The following is an 18,770-nucleotide window of genomic DNA, read 5'->3' as shown; positions in this document are numbered from 1 at the left end:
GTGTCCTTTCACCCACCACGGGTCAGCAGAGGAATGTCTTGTGGCAACCAGGCCACTGTGACTGGATGTGATTCTGCTGAGGAACCAGAGCCAGAGGAGGGGGGCGGGGGGAGAGAGAGAGGAAGAAGTGTTGTGTTGTCTGCTGCTCTGCGCAGTGTGTAGGCCGTCATCACAGCCCTGTCTTTCTCAAACACATACAAAGGCAGCTCTGACAAGAGGAAAGACAGGCAGTGAGGGAGTGGCAGCAGGGAGAACCCCTGCGGTAAAAGGATAGAAGATTTAACTGGAAGCCTAAAGGGTGCAGAACAATGAAAACTTGATGGAATTAGAAATTATTAACAAGAGAGATAATCTAAAAAAAGAACTACGTATGAATAGGTTTTGGAAAGTTTTCCTGTCATGGAATTGGGCATCACTTCCTCTTGATCTGGAGCCCGTCTCAGGTTCCAGCTACACCCTCCAATCAAAGCAGCACAAAGATATCTAATCGTCCAATCAAAGCCGGGACATGAAAAGCGAGCCGACTCTAGCCAAGCCATGTCTGAGGCAAAGAGACTTCTGGGTAACAGATGGAGCTGATATCATATCCCTCGAGGTGCCATCTGTGTAAAAACGTACAACACAACATACACACCGCTCTTGTGGTTTGTTTACAAGGACGCCGTTTCCTTTGGGCTCTTTGCTCGGTGCAGATCTCGTGTTTGTCTTGCGTCAACTTGTGGCAAAAAGCCTGGACTGGCACGCACAAGAGGGCACGTAACACGTAACAGAAACAAGGAAAATCTTTAGGTATGGCTACATGTCAAACCAGATCCTTTGAGGACATAAACTAATCTCACTTAATACAGTAACACGGACTGAGACTTTCCAATATTCCAGAGTCAGATTTAGAAAGTGCCATTTAAACAGAATATTGTGATTTTCTTCCCACGGGGGAACCCTCTTTGTGCTGGTTCTCCAGTCAGAAACTACTTGTGTATCTGTAAGAGAATCAGTCAAAACACTGTTTATTTTGCCATATTTCCATGAAGATAACCACAAGCACGAACCACAATAACAACATCAGAGAATAAGTGGGTTTGAGTCTACTGTGTGTAGACTCTGATGTTGTAACATACTGCGGTGGGGCCTTTTCAGTCATGTCAATGGGAAACTTATGGGAAATCTACAGTGAGCAACCCCTGTTAAAAACCTAACCTTGTAATGCTGTCGTATTTCAAGGTCAATAGCTGGACATTCCAGTTTATGTAAACACAGTCAGTCTTTACCTCCTCCTGCGAGGCATAGTGAGGGTCTGCGGGGTCCACCGACCAGTAGCAGTAGTCAAAACAAAACTCCAGAAGCTTGTCCCTTGAATCCACAGCACCATCTGTGCGTCCATCCAGCTTCAGCATGGAGAAAAAGAAGAGTAAAGCACATAAGGATGATTTTTTACACTCATTTTTTAAGATAAAATAAAAACTTGAGCAACAAGAAACAGGAGCTATATATATATATATATATATATATATATATATATATATATATATATATATATATATATATATATATATATATATATAAAAAAGATCCTGTTATAAAAGCTAGGTACTATATCTTTTGTTTATGGGACCGCTATGAGGTGGAACTGCAAGCAAGCTGTTTCCATTCATTAGCAACACATTCACTCCTCCAGTTCTTTGGCCGCCTCACTGCATTAACACTAAACACCTTTCCGCTAACTGTGAATCCTGCACCGAGGAAAGACAGCACAGCAGCATTTGGGCTTGTCCAGGCACAACAGTCACACTGGAAGACAGTAGAGCATGGAAACGCTTCTTCTACATCACTGCACTCAACCTGGAGAGCCACAGTGTTCCCTCTGATACTGTTATCTTCAATTTGTTATGTTCAATGTCCTCTGTCTACTGAGGTAAATATCAATGGAGAAAGTGGTGCCGGGGGCTGAACTTTAAAGGATGTTTCCCTTAATGATCAATGATCATCAAATATACATAATGATCATAATATAAAGAAACATCACTCAGGCTTCACAGTCAGAATTGTTATTCTTAAGCTCTCGCTCTTTAATTCTGAAGACTGACACCAAAACCTGACATTTACCATTAGTTTTTGGCATGTGAGGTTTTGTTGCGCTATCAGACTCTGTTGTAATTGCATTGGAAAGTTTCTGAGGTGACATCAGGGTATCATGTTTACGTCTGGCGAGCGCAGGTACAGCTGCAGAAACAGCATCGCTGCAGCTGATGAGGGTTAAATGTCTTACTAAAGGACACGTCAGTGGCAGATTGATGCCTCGGAGAGGGCTGGGAAAAAGGTCCTTTACTCACTGTAGTGCTTCAGACCACGAGTCAATTAACAAAATCATTGTTCAAATGAAGAATCCACTCAAACAATCTATGTAAATAGCTTTTCCTTCCTCTGACTGCAGCATTAGGCCACACTAAGCTCTGGGCATCAATTTTCTTCACAGCAATCGGCTTGACTGAATGTGCGAGTGTTTAACCCCTCTGCACTTTTAAGAAATTCAACAATGGCCATGTAGAGCACAGGATTAGCCAACAGCAACACCAACCACTGGCAGCTCTCCTGGCCGACAGAGCTCCAAGCTGATAAAGTCAACTAACTAAGCAAGTTGGAGAAAACTGACTAGCAGTGAAGAAAAAACCCTTTTTCTTGTTTCACGCTTTTTAATTTAGTTCAGTGGGTCTTTACAGCTCGTATTTCTTGATGTTTGTTAGTTAGCCCTGTGTTTATTGTCCTTTAAAATCCACAGCTTTTATTCTGCCTGTCTTAGATCCTCCAAAACTGTCCCACTTTCCATAAATAATTATTCCCATGAGACCCGCGCGAGCCTTGGAGTTCCTGGTCCTATTCCATGACGGAGAGAGGCCATATGTGGTTTCTCTCTGTCACTTCATTTGTAACAGATTCTCTCCTCCCCCACCCAACTCCTCTCCATACGTCAGCCTTTAAAACCCCAAATGTAAACATAAGGACTAATTCTGTAACTACCCATTTTATCAGGGAAGGTCTTCATGTATATGTTGTAGCTAAATGTGAGTTTTGAAACAAATTCGAAGCTAAATTTCTTTCAGCTTTCTGTAGGTTTGTAAAATCTGTGCACAATGTGTGGACCTTTTGATATATGATTCAAGCAGGCTTTTGCATCTTGAAGCTAGACCCTTCACATACACAGAGCTTCATTTCAATATCAGCTAATGCAAAAAAAAAAAAGAAAAATAGTTTCACATGTTACACACTGAAACTGTACAGACAGCACCAGGCTGTCTGCAAGCAATGCAGCTCAACTAATCAGACAAGTCTGCCCCGTCATGTGACACGGCAGGTTGGTAGCAGTATCGGCTTACAAGACTGCATAACTCACACAATAATGATTTCCAAATGTGCAGAACTAAAAACCAGAAATTACCTTTTTCATCCAACATACAGCAATACTGCTCACTCTTCTTGCCTTGCAAACAGACAACCAGATTCCCTGATAAATCAACTAATTTACACCAAAGCTACTGTGCATTGTATTATTTTTAGGTAGGTATTATTTTTATTGTATTTGGGCCTCTTTTCAGTCTCTTGGAGTATCTGAAGCGAGCTGTGGTTGTGTTGCTGTTAGCACTGGTGTGCAGAGTGTCAGGGAGCGTGTGTTTGACAGGAAGGGTCTCCCAATCAGTAGTGAGTGTGTGTGTGCATGAACTCAACACACATAATAAACAACAGTGACATCAAGCAGGAAAGGCTGATCCAAGGCTGTAAACATCCTGATGGATACCATCTACACACTACTCCCAGTTCCAAAATAAGAACACAAATACAGACTCAGTGCTGGGTGGAATGCATTTCTTTACACTACAATACTCACCTTAACATTTCGGATCTTCACAAACTTATCCTCCACCTGTACGGCTAGCCGTCCTCCATCCGCGCTCTCCCTGTAAGCAAGAAGAGAACGGCTGCTCTGTAAACATTCATATTTGGAAGTGTAAGTAAAAGTGATTAATGTTTATGAGACGTGAGAGAGATCTGATCGGAGGAAACATTAGCACAAGCTTCCAATCAAGAAGAGAAGACCAAAGGGATGCTATCAGTGCTGATCAGCGTCTCCCGCTCCGAAGGCAAGCCGAACAGAGATTTAACAAAGGTTTCACTTTGGATTCAACGCCATGCGGACAGATTTAAATAGCTTTAAAATCCTCTTTTTGCTGATGCGGTTATAATTGAGAGGGTGTCTGGACACATTTAGGCTAGTTCCACTTGACTTGAGGCCATCACATGACAGTTAACACAATGAATCTGTGTGTGTGTGTGTGTGTGTGTGTGTGTGTGTGTGTGTGTGTGAGAGAGAGAGAGAGAGAGAGAGAGAGAGAGAGAGAGAGAGAGAGAGAGAGATCCATGAAATCCCCACCAGTTTCAGATTCAAATGAAAACAGACCCTCACACACTCCAGAGACTTCCTCTGATGACCTGATTCCACAAAACGGACAGCATGCACAAGTGTTGTGTGTTGTGTGTGTGTGTGTGTGTGTGTGTGTGTGTGTGTGTGTGTGTGTGTGTGCTATGCAGACCACTGTGTCTCCTCACATGTGTGTAAAACAAGGTCAGCTCGGCGATGTGTGCTTCAGCAGCTGGACCGATGCAACATCTGATGCAACACACGCGAAACTGGAGGCAATCACAACACGGAGCTGAGAGAATTTCGATCTCCAGGAGTGATAATGACGGCGAATACTGCCTGCAGTGCTAACATTCGGTCTCCGCGGTGGGTTAGGGGGCTGACGAGGAGGCTGTTGTAATCGTCCGCTCTCCCTGTGCTTCACCACGCGGGGCTCATTTTGCCAACCCCTGCAATGGCCCAACCCAAAACCACCAACCTTCAATCTCAGGCTGGGGGATGGAAAATAGTAAACCTCATAAACTGTGTTTTGATACAAACCTAGGAGTAATTTCACAAATGGGCTGACATGTTTTCTGCACATGTGCGAGGCTGCTTGCCTTTTAAGGGGGGGGGGGGGGGCAAATGAATCCCAACGGCCAGCTAAAACAAAGAGCAACACGCTTCTATGCCCGGCCGAATGGGGAATGCAGCTGACCGGGCTGGTGTTAATGTTATCTCTGTCACGCAGCAGGCCCTTATTCAAATATAAAAGTAAGGAAATACATCCTTCACTTAAACAAAAGAGGATGGAAAGACTGTCAGAAACAGAAACGAGGAAGCACAGATTTGCATGACAGTGAACATTACATATAACAAATTCTATTGTTATGCAAAACACGAGGAAGACTGGCTGAAAGCATCATTGTCCAGCCCTTCGTGGCCTGAATAATGCTTTGTTATGGTACTGTAGCGCCCTTCACATTAAACACCCCTGCAAAACATCCTGCAGGAGTTCAATGCAATTCAATGTACTTCTATAGAATTTATATGTACTACACCTAAAGACCCTGAAGACCTGTAATTCAACATGCTGCAGCAATTTGCCCGTTAATGTAAAGGGATACTCCAATGGAGCACGGTGACTTTACAGCCTCCCCATGTTACTCTGCTACTACAACAGCAGATTTCACAGCACTGTAAAACTTTTTGTCTCCATAAACGCCTCTCACTGAATGAGGGGAATGCCTTTTACTTACAAACATGACTGATTCTAACAGTGATTAACATATTGCAATTTGGCAGAGGCCAAGGTGACATCTTTAAATGGCTTGTTTAGTTAGACCAGTCACACAAAACCCAAAGATATTCAATTTACTGTTATAAGGCAGAATATCAGCAGATCCTCTCATCTGAGAAGCAGGCACCAGTTAATGTTCAGTATTGATGCCTGCAAATGGCTAAAGCAAATGAAAATTGGGGTGGATCGGTTGATTGACTCATTGATTAATCAACTGATCATTTTAGGTTTAATGATTTTTGACCTTAAAGCTAACAGTGAACACAAGGAGACAAGGGGATGTACAGGATTACTTTACATTGTGAAAACATTAATACTTATTGATCCTGGGGGCAGTCATACATAAAGAGACAACATAGTAGTTTGAGTATATCACAATTAACGTAAATTCTAATTGCACACCATTAGCATAATGGTGGCTGCGCACAGATAATTGGCTGCAGTTAAATTTAAAGCCTACCGAGCTCCAATGTTTTGTACATTACTCAGCAACACGCACACACGCACGCACACTGCTTAGTCAGACAACCATACTGACAGCCACAGTTGTCATTATTCACCATGTGCACCACTGCACAGAGTTTCATCGGCTAAGTTAGCTAACCAGCTAGCTCAACGGCCGCTTCTGTTACGACTTATCATAACGCAAAATGGACAACAGCGCTAATGCAAAACGCAACATGAGACGCGTAATGTTTTGGACGTAACTAGCATCAAACAGCAGCCAAAGTCCCAAAGCTGGCAGCAACAGCTCTGACATGAAGTGAGACATGGAAGCAACAGCAGTAAAGTCGGTCAAACAATGTCCATTTATCAAGTCGTTTAATTAGCCTTACATTAGCTAGCAGAGACAATTAACGTTAGCTAACGTTAGAACTTACCTTGCGCTGGGAGGACGGACTCGTACGGCAACTTTAACGTTTGCCATTGTGTCTTCCGAGGGTTTTACACGCAACTCAGCAGTTGACTAACTCGGAGCTGGTGTAAAATAATGTTTCTCGTGTGAGCATGTCGAGTTTTGTGGCATTTTACTCCGGTAAAAGTTAGGGACGAAACTGTTGTCCTATCCGCTCTTCAAGTCATCTCTCCCGGCGGGTCGCGGGTTCAACCGCCCGCCGAGTCTCTTCAAAACCCGCAGCTGAAACTTCCTGCTGGACGGAGAGGGAGGGGAGGGAGGGAAGGGAGGGAGGGGATGCTGCTGGATACTCCCCTCCTACTACGCCATATTTTTTTTGGATGTCTGTTATTATTTAAATCCCTCAGTTTAAAGTGTTGAACCGGGGCTTACACTATATTTTGATCAATAACGATGGGATTTGTGGACTGTGTGTCTATCAGATCTTGGCCATGGTCACAGTGAGGTTCTTCCACCCTCTGTGAAACTCCCAAATCTGCAATAACAACAATGCAAACATACAACACTTAAACCAGAATACATCTTTATTGTTATAGCTTTTAACTTTGCGGCAATATATAAAATATTTGAATTTAAAAGCAGCGGGGGATACGGCGCTCGTTCAACATGAACAAAAACAGTCACAAATGCAGCGTGGCATTCATGAGACACACATGCAGTCACTAGTTGTGGCGGTCAAAGGCAGTGTGTGAAAGTGCTGCATGGAAATTAAAAGGTTTATTTCTTCTGGCGGTTCTAAAAATGAACAACAAAAACACATTTTTCAGTTCATTTGTGACAAACTATGGCTTGTTTGAAGGCGCATTTCATGTAAAAATTGGGCCTGCAATTATGTTTTAATGAGCCTGCGTCTGAAGTTACACAGCGCCTATTTTGATGCTGACATTTGTCGTGTCTTCGCGAATTCTCTGCTGTGCTCTTGACTGTTCGCAATGCTTCATCTAGCATTTCCCTTTGGGCACAATCATCTCCCGGGTTTGTTGGAGGAGGGCTCAGTGGATCTAAGATGGTGTGGTCCCTGGCTACTTCTGACTGGCAGGGCTTTCTGGTTCTCGCGGCGTCTTAGCAAAAGAGCTGAGGTATTCACGAAAGGCTGCTGTCACTTCACAGGTGCACAACAAAAGTCGGAAGCTTGCAAAGTGTGTGCTGAGGCTGACTGTGGAACGGCTTTGACGGGCTGTGCAGTGGCAACTCGAAAAACGGTCAACAACAAGAAGTCATCCAGAACGGTCTCTTTCAAGAACACACTGACAGATGTGGCATGAAACACTGAGGCGATCACACAAAAGATGCTGTGGGACAGTGGGGGAGTATTACTGCTGTCACGTAGCTCCCTCTACTGTCTGCTGAGAGACCTGCAGCATGTCCATGTGGCTTTGCAGCTCAGCCAGAGGCGAGGGGGGTTTAATGCTCTGTGACTGCAGCTGAAAATTTTCTATCAGCTTCTGAAATGACACAGAAATGAGAGAACAAAGTGAGCGCGAGAGAGCGGGGGAAAGATTCAAAAGAGGTCAAATCACACGGAAAAGAAATAATTGCCAAGGAATACAGGATGACAAGAGCGCAGTGAACCCTCACCGCCGGCAAGGCCAAGTTTGTGAGCTTCTTCCAATGAGATATGACCTCCTCCTCGCTCAGGATCCCTCCGTCAACCAGGCGTCTAACTAGAAACAGGTAGTTGTTCCACTAAGGAGATTACAAAATGTTTAAGAGTTAAACAACTTTCAAAGGAATTAACAGTCACAGGAAAGGTTGAACATGTCATCAAACATCTGTTCTGGAGAATTCAGGCTTGACTAAGCTGAGCAAAACAGCAGACGTGAAACAGGATGTGAAATACTGGAGCACGCTGACGGCCAAATGGTTCAGTTCACGTCAGGGAGCTTCGTTACGTCATAACCCTCTCTTTGTTCTTTCCTTTCCTGGCTCTCACTACGACTCTATCAGCTGTCTAATCTCAACAATCTAATAGTGGCCTAAAAAAGCTCCTTCTGAGTGCCAATCATTAATCAATGTAAAACAGAGGGAAAGTATCTGTGTGAAACATTCAAGTTTTGTATATTATAGAGGTGTTTTGTATCATTTTTAATGAACATTTGCACACCTGTTGCTCTAAAGCCTTGATCCACACACAGGTGAGGGGCACGCACACATACAGAATGTAGTGAGGTATTTGAGGGGAATATCCTATAAACAAATAGGTATAAAATGCAGAAGTAGTAGTACTTCTGTGTCCGCAGTACTAGGCGTACCTCGGTGTCGCTGGCCTTCAGCACAGCTGTGACGGTGAACGGGGTGAAGAGCAGGTGGAGGGGTGTGGAGGAGCAGCGGTCTCCTTCCCACAGCTCAGCAAGCTGCTCCAGCAGCGCTCTGACAGGAGGCTCTGACCCAGAACCAGGACCCACAACAGCCCCATCACCTCCACCACACCCTGATAGCGACAGCAGGGGCAGCTCTGCAGACACTGAGCAGATACACACAACAGACACTGTTACACAGTACGTTACACACACTTTAAATTACACTGTTTATGACGCAGTGGCACTTACGGGAATTAAGTTTGCATGTCATAAAGACTGAGTTTTCAAGTACTTAAGAGGCAATTAAGAGGTAAGAGTTACCCAGTTTGCAGGCCAGTAGGACAGTAGAGTTCAGAAGCATCTGCTCTGACATCACAGTTGAGAACTAAGAGCAGAAATAAGACGAACAGAGTGTGAAGAAAACTGGCAAAAAGCAGTAAATCCATCACGTGTTGTTTTGTTGCACATGAGTATCTTCCGTACCTTTCTGCAGGCCAGAGTGTCTCCCACTCTCCGCAGCAGCGTTTTGATCTGAGAGCCAGTCGGCAGCTCCTCGTCAGCCCTGGGGCCGACGGCAACGCTCAGCAACTCCTACATTAAAAGTTAAATTTAAGTTGCAGCTCAGACAGACACCTTTCATCTTCGCTTCAGCGAGAAGCCGAGTTTATTCTTTGAAGATGCGAGATGTTATTTCTGCAACCCCGATTCCAGAGAAGTTGGGACGCCGTGCGAAAGGTAAACAAAAACAGAGCGCAACCACCTGAAAACAAAGTGTTTACTGACAACAGTTTTACGAAGTGTTCCTGAGTCTATTCAGAAACATCCTTTATCCAATCGTGTGCTTCATCCTCGCTCGTGAGCGATTGAGCCTTTCCAGGATGCCCCTTTCATACCCAATCATGATACTATCACCTGTTACCAATCAACCTGTTTACCTGTGGACTGTTCCAAACAGGAGCACAACTTTCTCAGTCTTCTGTTGCTTCTGTCCCAACTTCTTTGAAACGTGCTGCTGCATCAGATTCAGAACAAACAGGTATTTACAGAAATCAATGAAGCTGATGATCCAGGTGTACCTTCATCTCAATGAGGACGTCGGAGGGCAGTGAAGCGCTGTGGCTGCACTGTGGAGGGCAGGACACGGCTCTCTCACTTCCTTGTTTCCTCTTGGGAGTGGTCGCCTGCTCCTGGGAGACCAGCTCAACGACGGCCCCCTCCAAATCCCCCGAGTCTGGAGCCACCGGGCTTCCCACAGCCTTCATCACGCGGTCGTACCTGCTCTTCCACTCGCGTCTTATCAGGGCTGATGGAGAGAAAACAGATGAAGCACTGGTTTTTCTTTTCTGTTCCTCTACAATGACAATGATGTTCTGCAGCAGCACTGAGAGCTTTTAGAGACTTCAGACATTACTGATAATATCAGTTTTTTGTCAATGTTTTCAGAAAATTCAGTGTTTCTGGGGCCCACCAACTCAGTTTTACGATCACAGAAAATTGCTGGCTTCACGCTGCTGTATATCTATAAAGAGTTCAAATTATAATTTGAATAATTACGACACTGCTGTGAAAATGAGAGGCGGGTCACAACACTATTTGGTACCTGCAGATATCCAGAGCTGAGGAATCAGAATGCAGAGAAAAAAGGTGGACTGGTGACTCACTATATTAGAGTTACTTGACATCAATCATCTCAATATTCGTTAAAAGTGTGTTTCAAATTTTAAGCTATTTTTGCAGAAGAATCAAATAACAAGCCACAAGGAAAATAACGTCTCATTGGCATCTCAAGCAGGGTTCATATTTTAATATCACACTGAAAGGGATGTAGACCGTGTCCTGCATTGGAAATAGGTAAGAATGACTTTAGAGCGCAGGATTTAAACTGAACACACAGAGAAACATTCAAAAACACAAGCACGGTGCACGAACGAGCTACCTGTGATGTTGGCAGAGAGCCAGCTGCAGGCTTTTTCTGTTGCGAGGCGTTTGGTGATGTTTTCAGATGTGCTCAGGACCTGCAGAGAGACAGACAGTGAGTACAAAACATGGGGAAAATCTGCATTTCTGGACTTGGTTTGCTCTGTAAAGTGATGTGTGTCAGATTTTGTTAGCTGTGCTTTGGGAATTATTTCGACATGACATCACGCTGTCATTGTTGCGAGGTGATTTTTACAGGACTTACAGCGGGGGAGGTCTCATCGGGGAGCAGGATTCGTATGGCCTCGGGACTCTTCTCAGAGCAGAATCTGCGAAACCACATCAAACAGAGATTACCATGAAGAAAACATTACCACCAAGAAGTGAAGAGAAACGCTGAAGGTGCGCGGTGAGGAACCCAGAAGGCCAAAAGAAAAAGCTTTTTCCAAAAGTCAAATGGTCGTTTACGCATGCATGCCTGTAGGCTGCTAGAAAGGAGACTTGTAAGATACTACAGGGTTCATACAGCTTCCCAACAGCAAAATTCAAGCACTTTTCAAGCACTTTCAAGGTACCAAAACCAACAACTCCTAGACTGTTGAAGCCTTTATCATCTAAATTGCTGCTGTACCTGGTGGCTTTGGCCAGGGCCTCCAATCCGGTGACACACAGCTGAGCGCAGATGGAGTCATTCAGTTTTGAAGGGTTTGAGTTTGCCGACTCCAGTCCATCCCTCAGCATCTTCTCGCCTCGCTCCACCAACTCACTCACCAACGTGGCCCTGTTACATGTACACGGACAAAAATCCCATCCATTATGTACAGTTAGGTTTTCATGAAAAATGGAGTTTTGATACAGACATCTATAAAACACGTCTACACTGGGCGGTGAATTCACACCAGCCACCACCGAAGTGCTCGTAATGCCGGAGTGTTTAACAGCCAGTAGCCCCTTAGGCAGGTAACCAACCAGAGCAGCAGGCTGATTGATTGCTATTCTGAAAGTCCTTTTCAATTCTTGAACATAATTTGGTGGAGGGCTGGTGAAAGTCAACAAAACAAATGTGAAAGATACAGTTGATTTAGAAATCTGTGACGTGGAAATTCAGACATCCATGACTGCTTCTGTCGGCCCGGCCGACCCCCTCCTCCCTGCGGTACTAACTTCATATGCTTGACGGCGTTGGATCCGACTCTCTCAGCGACAAACTCCACGGTGCGACGCAGCGACGGAGGCTGGTTGTGAAAGAAGGCCTGCTCCAGGTCCACCTGTCACATTTAAGTGATCCGTTTAAACACCCTCATACAGGCAAATCAGAGGCGTCATTCCGCATTTCACTTCACGACCTCTCCTGCTGACTCACCTGCAGTTTCTGCTGCGACCTGTGTGCAGCCGGCGTATCCCTCAGCTCAGCAGAAGTGGGAGTGATCTTGCGGATGATTCCTCCACTCTTGGCCGCGCTTCCAGACACAAAGGCAGCCAGCAGCTTACGGAACTCACCTGGACCGATAAAAACATGGCAGAGCGAGCGCAGGTTACTTTGTGGCCCATCTGTGTGTGTTCTAAGCTGTCCGGCTCCTCTCTTCCATAGAGAACACTGTCACAATACTGCTTTATAATATGCATGTAAAAAAATGAAAAAACAAAAATTCCACTCACCAAGAAATGGACAGCATGTATAGAGAAGCTGCTGATCCACCAGAGGAATGCAGTCCTACAAAATAACAAGAAATCCCTCAGTTTGAATGAAAAACCAGCCGTGGTCATTTTACAGACAAACAGCTACTTGAATGAATATTTTACTTACGAGCCCTGCAGCAGTCTTGCTGCTGTCCTCCAGCTTGGCCACCTCAGTGAACTCATTGGTGAAGAAAATGTCCTCAGGAATCACTGGGATCTGCACAACACATCAAGTTTAATTACATATAAAAAAAAAATCAACATGTCCTTCAGAAAAACACAAAAGTGAACATCTGCAAGTTGTGTCTCACCTGGAAAAGCCAACCCAACACAGACACCATCAGCAGCTTGTTCAGGTAACACATTTCTCCACACCTGCCCAGCAGCATTCTCCTTCAAAAGACACAAAAGCAACATTTAACCTCATTTTTCAGCATTATTCTCTACATTTACTGCTTCATGATGAGGTGAAGCACAAACAAACTGCCAGCTGAACAGATGTTTATGGACTAAAGCTGCAGAAATGGAGACAGACCTGTACAGGAGAAGCAGCGTGCCCAAAGCAGTTCTATAGCAGAGCAGCAGAGGACCGATGCAGTCCAGCATGGAGAGGAACTCCACCAGCCAGGGCACAGTCAGGATGGTGCGCCTCCTTTTCACGCTGTTACTCAGCACTGTGCACACATCCAGGACTGGAACACTCTGCGGGGGTTTTATTAAGTTAAACGCCTGTCAGCAAATATGCATGTATATCTGTAGCACTGCTGATCTGGGCTAAAAGGAGGAAAACGGTCATTCAGCTCTGCCTTGACCTGCTCTAGTTTAAACCGGGGACCAGCATTAGTTCATAAACATTTTTGTTCCTCCTCACCTTGCTGCGCAGGGCTATGGCAGCTTCCTGTATCTCCCTGGATGGTCTCTCAGATGTTTGGTAAGGCAGAAAGGAAATGAATCCCAGAAACTTAGCCAACAGACGAGCGAGGAGCAGCACTGACGTGAAGCGCTGCTTCTCATCCTGATGAGGTGGACAGAGAGACGAAGGTTTGGATGATAATTAACAGCAAGTCAGACAGATTGGTCTCGTCTCTGGCATGATTGTAATTGTACAGACTATTCATGCTGAAACCTTTCGTCTACTGTAAGAAAAGCTTGGGGAAAAAATGGTTGTAAAACCGGCTTGATCCAAACTGACAGGCCACTTGAAGCAAAAATCTGTGACGCTGACATTTCATTACTTTGTCTGCCCCTGAGAGTATACCTGCTGCTCCATGTCCCCGTCTCCCTCCTCCACGCCCTCCCCTGTGGAAGCAGGGGGGCTCAGGATGGACACCTCATCCAGCTGGAGGAGCTGCTGACACAGGCTGTCCTGCAGGTGCTGGTTCAGCTGGCAGCTGGTGCACAATATGTAAGACGTGTTAGATCACAGAGGGACAACAGACACTGTTTTAACACCAAAGCTGCTGTCGAGGAAAACGTTTCATTTGGTTCAAAAAGGATTTCTGCCAAATGAAAAACAACTTGCTCAGAAAGTAAAATTAGCGCTGTTATGAAAAGGAACTAATGAGTAATTATCAAAGCATTTTTGGATAATTAGAAGATAAAAAACATAAAAGCCTTTGATTAAACCTGAGACTGAACCCTGACTGGTCTGTCAGGTTAAGTAGCTCTGAAAATAACCTGGTGTCAATTTTATATTTTTTTGCTGTAACATAGTGTAATTGGACGTCTTCTCTTACCAGCTAGCTGTCTGCAGGAAGTCCCTGAAGAACTCCTGGTGACCGGGGAAGGATGGAGGAGGGCAGGGGCCGACGACTCCATGGGGCTGAATGAGACGCTCCTCGAGACGCTTCAGGCGCCCCAGGCTGTCGGCTCCCAGCATGCCTAGCAGGTCAGCATCGGGAGTATCCCCAGGAGAGCTGTTAACACGGGGGCCTTTGCACATCTAAAAAAATATATGGTGGATTTATTGTGTGAACCGAGCGCAATACCTCCAAACCTCTGCTTAAAGGGGAAATGTCTAGTGGAGGGCGAGATAACGAGAGGAAGTTGGTGAGGTTTTGAAATGTTATCACTGTCCATAATCTGACATAAATAAAACATATTTGTTTGGATCTTAAGTGTAAGTGTGAACGAGGAGCCACAGTCTACCTGAACAAGCTGCTTGAGGAACAGACGAGCAAAATGGGAATGGTTTCCTGCAGAGGTCAGCTGACTCATCATCCCTCTAAAACAAGAAGATGGAACAATGACATGCACAGAGGTAGAGGTGGAGGTGGAGGTAGATCAGAGGGAAACAATTTTTTATTTTCAAATTAAACCTGGCCCATAAGATAAAAGCATATTAAGTTTGTTGGGCTTGCCTAATCCGACTCCCGAGAGCAGGGTCAAAGTTCCACCCCGGTTCCTTGTGAAAGTCCTCCCATTCTCGTAACACCTCGTAAAAAATGTCTCTAAGAAAAGCACAAAAAACATCAAATGCACAAGTGTCACTGGTGATAAAGTCTAGTTCAGCGGTTTACTGAAATGCTCAGCCTGTGCTGTTTGACCTGCTACAAACTTCAACTGTCACACAGGTGGTTTCACTGGACGTGAAGCGAGAGCGCAGCTTTACTAAAGAGCAAAGAAACTGTGACATGCCTCTGCTTCTTAAAGGTGTGGAAGGCCTTGTCGCTACTGAAGTTGGACCGGTTGTCAGTGGCCGGCTGGAACGGGACTGAGTGGATGAAAGTGGAAACTGAAGGAGAGAGCTGGAACAGATAAAGAGGAAGAAAAACAGATCAGACCTATTGGTGCAGCTCTGCACATTGAGAACACAACCTAATAAATATGTTAATACTTTACAGGTACTGTCTTAAAAACAGCATGCTGTATTGTGGACAGTACTTAATTATATCCCGTGACACTCATGTAATAATAAGCGTTTATAGCTGTAAAGAGTACGTAAGTGTTACCTTGGCTGTGCTTCTGTCCTGAGCCTGAGTCAGACGGTCCCTGAGATCCGGAGAGAAAGAAGCCACCCTTTCATTCTCTGCCAGCAGACGCAAGGTACACTTGTCCAAATGCGCTACCAACCTGCCAAAAATACATTGTTAGGAGTCTCTTAATTGGGGAAAAAAGCTGTGGACTGATATCTTCCTGTTCCTAAAACTGTGACACAATATATAAAAGAACTCACTGAAACTGATTCTCCAGAACCTTCACTGCAAAATACACACAGTTGTGCACTTGTCTCAGGTAACATCTCTCCAGAACATCTGAAAATATGTATAGAAAAAAAGGGCTCAATGTCAGCTTCAGTTAAAAGGAGGGTTAAACAATCGTTATCACGATCTTATAGGATGCAGGTGACACACAAACTGATTTCACACCTGAATTCGCTGCACACAGACTTTCCTGTTCACCATCATCATGAGTGTGAGGAGACTGAGATGTTAACAACTGCATGACAAAGAAAAGCTCCAGGAAAATGTTCGGCACAAGATTTTCTGTAACACATGAAAACACAGACAAACTCATTTTCTTCATCTTTAAAACCACATCTGACAATGATTTTGTACATTTATTCCTAAAGCGTTTCAATCCCAAAATTATTTATTTTTATGTTTTAGGTCTGACTTCTTCATTAACAATTTCATTATATTTGTTTTTACTCTTTCTTAAAATATCTTAAGAAGTGATGTGCACAATTCATTTAGTTCACATTTTTTCCCACCTGTTTCTCCACTTAGTGCATGAGCACCACCCTGTGGTCACTCACCAGAAATGCAGGTACAGTACAGCTCTGCCAGGAGATCCAGTTCCAAGGAGAAGGTGACTTTGGATGGTTCAGGACAGGGTGTCTGCAGATCTGGTGTAACTTTAGATCCCGTCCAAAGCCCTGACTTTGTGGGTGTGCACGGGTCCAGAGCAGACGCCAGAGGAGAGCCAACCTGCTGCGCACGCTTTGTCCTGAAAACAAGCAATTTCAGATTGTGAAACAGGCTGAGGTGAAGAGAGGTCAACAGCAAGTGATACTGCAGTGCAGCCAAAAAATGCAGGATAATAAAGAAATATGATGCTGTGTCATATGTGGAGAAATCTGTAAAAGAATACCAGCATCGTAGTGAGCGGACACAATATTAATTACGAAATTTAGCTTACATTTCCTGAGGAATACAAGGCACTACGCATTTATGATGTAGAGTGGCAAACATGCAGCACTGCCAAGGTCTTCCACTCCTCAAACTGGTACAGTCAAAGGTCAACTTCTGTGTCACAATAAATGTTCATCATTCAAAGCATGCACTTACTTTTCCCTCTTTAGTAGCTCCCTCTCCTCCTGCAGGCTCAGAGGACTGCCCACTGTCACTGACCCCTCGAGCGCCTCTGCAGCTAATGGGGGAGTAGAAGGTTTACTGAACGGGGTGGAGGTGAAGCAGGTCTTTGGTTTGGACTGTGGCCGCTCTGCACTGACTGGTGTTGGGTTTATTCTTCTAGACGGTTTGGATGCCCTGAAAAGAAAATAACTGTCAGACAGATCTGAAAATCAATGATGGAGTCTGTGTTGACTTTTGCTTGACTGAGAGTTTTGTGGACTCACGCAGGCGAAACGGGTGATGACCCAACAGGAGGGAAGTCATCCAAGTTGCTGAAGTTGAGCTGCCCCGCGGGTGGAGGTGAAACCTGCTCGCTTATCCTACTGTACCCTCCTCCTCCGCCTCCTCCTCTACCTGACCTCCTCCCACTCTCCCACCGTCCAACCTCATCACTGTGATGTCCTCCACGCCCTCCCCCCTGTCTTCCTTGTCCCCCCATCAGCATGCTGCCAACGCTTCTCCTGCGGCTCTTCTGTGACTGTATGTTGGGGCTGGGCTGGAGGTCGGGAGGAGACACCATGTAGTCCCCCAGACTGATCCTCTGGCCAGTTCGGCGCTCTGAGCCTGAAGGCCTGGAGGCAGGGCTCCATGCTGGGGTAAAGGAGGGACTGCTGAAGGCCGTGACCCCACTCAGGCTTTGGGACCCTGACTGACCAGATGCATCCCACTCAGTTCCAGGTGACACAGAGGACGCAGGAGAAAACAGCTGGACCCGGCTGGCACTCCGAGAACCAGCTCCACCGCCGGCAGACCTGCAACCCCTCCTATCAGCGAAGCCCTGCGTCTGTGCAGCAGGTTTGGGGCGGCTGGGCGTCTTGGCCGGCGTGGCAGGGCCATGAGTTAGTGCTTTACTGCTCTGCTCTCTCAGGAAGTTTAAAAGAAATGGGACGAATTCTTGTTTGTGGACTGTCACCCGCGGTTCACTGAGTGCCAGACTGTCACCCTCCTGTCGAAAAGAGATATAAATGTTGAAAATGGGACTGTGATAAATAAAGCATTTATAAAGCTGAAATAGCACGTATGATCAGCTCTATTTAATGCACGATAAAGCAAATACAAAGAGAGTAACTAGGTCAGTAAATGTTTTGCTGGACAGCTTGGGACATTTCTACAGCCTGTTGACCTAGCTAACACCTGGCTAACCAACATCTGATAAACTGCACAGCCATCCTCAGACACTACTAAAGGCAGTGGTAAGCAGCCATGCTAAGTTAATATCTGTTTTAGGGCAAAATTTTCTCTTGACTGATAGGAAAGTTGACAACGTAGCGTCTCGACTGGAGTCCATCCCATCCCGGCTTCAGCTAACCTAGCTGGCTAGCTGTCCAGCTAAAAGTTTTGTTTACACTCAGTTGTGAGCCATGTCACCTCATAAAATACACTATACAGACCCAAACGCGTCCAGGGTGTCTGACCCATGTGGTTCCAAATCATTTCGGACCCACCTCAACATTCTTTAACCAGTCCAAGACCCTATTAATATCCGCTTTCTTCAATACAAGAGATTCCAAAAGAGCCGCCATTTCTGAGCAGGAGCTGCGCGGCTAAAGGAGTGAGGCGAGGGGGCGGGGTCAGCGTGTCGACGCGTAATGCGTATGACGTAAGCCAAACACGTGTGCGGCGCACACAAGCTGGCAGTCGTCACCATAGACGGTCGTCACCATAATGCTGTTTTTTTTTTTTTAGACGGATTTATAGCAGGATTCTCAAACTCAACTTCTATCTCTTGAATGCTTAGACAAAAACAGCTGTTTGTTTTTGTTTTTTCAACAACAATTTGAATAAACTCTGAAACTGTTATTGCTCTCTTCCCTGTTGTTTTGTCAGGTTGCGTTGTTTGTTTTGGTGTCAGGTTTACTGCAGTAAATCAGGGTACTGCCAGGCAGAAGTGTTTACACTGAAGACTTTTGCA

General features: G+C 45.2%; 2 protein-coding genes across 2 annotated transcripts in view; both read right to left on the bottom strand.

The window, feature by feature from the left end:
- Window positions 1-6,806, bottom strand: part of stard9 (StAR-related lipid transfer (START) domain containing 9) — a 38,978-nt gene extending 32,172 nt beyond the window's left edge. Inside the window, exons 1-3 of the mRNA XM_070978591.1 lie at window positions 6,572-6,806; window positions 3,881-3,950; window positions 1,269-1,385 (exon numbers count right to left, since the gene is read on the bottom strand). Coding sequence (XP_070834692.1) covers window positions 1,269-1,385; window positions 3,881-3,950; window positions 6,572-6,618 — 234 coding nt within the window. The 5' untranslated portion in view covers window positions 6,619-6,806. The remainder of the gene's footprint in view (window positions 1-1,268; window positions 1,386-3,880; window positions 3,951-6,571) is intronic.
- A 308-nt stretch (window positions 6,807-7,114) lies between these two features.
- Window positions 7,115-18,410, bottom strand: cdan1 (codanin 1). The gene is made up of 28 exons (XM_070980041.1): window positions 18,304-18,410; window positions 17,083-17,804; window positions 16,793-16,993; window positions 16,261-16,451; window positions 15,872-15,988; window positions 15,679-15,757; window positions 15,455-15,575; window positions 15,141-15,250; window positions 14,864-14,953; window positions 14,652-14,727; window positions 14,240-14,445; window positions 13,762-13,894; window positions 13,375-13,518; window positions 13,039-13,205; window positions 12,815-12,896; window positions 12,631-12,720; window positions 12,483-12,537; window positions 12,187-12,323; window positions 11,988-12,091; window positions 11,455-11,604; window positions 11,089-11,152; window positions 10,843-10,921; window positions 9,983-10,209; window positions 9,390-9,497; window positions 9,228-9,291; window positions 8,859-9,070; window positions 8,185-8,292; window positions 7,115-8,051 (listed from the first exon to the last, which is right to left on the bottom strand). Exons 1-28 carry the CDS (start codon window positions 18,379-18,381, stop codon window positions 7,929-7,931), a joined length of 4,038 nt encoding a protein of 1,345 aa, XP_070836142.1. The 5' UTR covers window positions 18,382-18,410; the 3' UTR covers window positions 7,115-7,928.
- Window positions 18,411-18,770: the final 360 nt, after the last annotated feature.

The sequence above is a fragment of the Chaetodon trifascialis genome, chromosome 14, assembly GCF_039877785.1.
Source record: "Chaetodon trifascialis isolate fChaTrf1 chromosome 14, fChaTrf1.hap1, whole genome shotgun sequence".
Lineage (NCBI taxonomy): Eukaryota > Metazoa > Chordata > Actinopteri > Chaetodontiformes > Chaetodontidae > Chaetodon > Chaetodon trifascialis.
This window is presented reverse-complemented; position numbering and strand designations above follow the sequence as displayed.

Coding starts and splice junctions, on each gene's coding strand:
- cdan1 (XM_070980041.1), bottom strand. CDS start 18,381: ATGGCGGCTCTTTTGGAATCTCTTGTATTGAAGAAAGCGGATATTAAT. Junction 16,994..17,082: donor TCATCACCCGTTTCGCCTGC/GTGAGTCCACAA, acceptor TTTTCTTTTCAG/GGCATCCAAACCGTCTAGAA. Junction 15,251..15,454: donor AGGACAGAAGCACAGCCAAG/GTAACACTTACG, acceptor TATCTGTTCCAG/CTCTCTCCTTCAGTTTCCAC.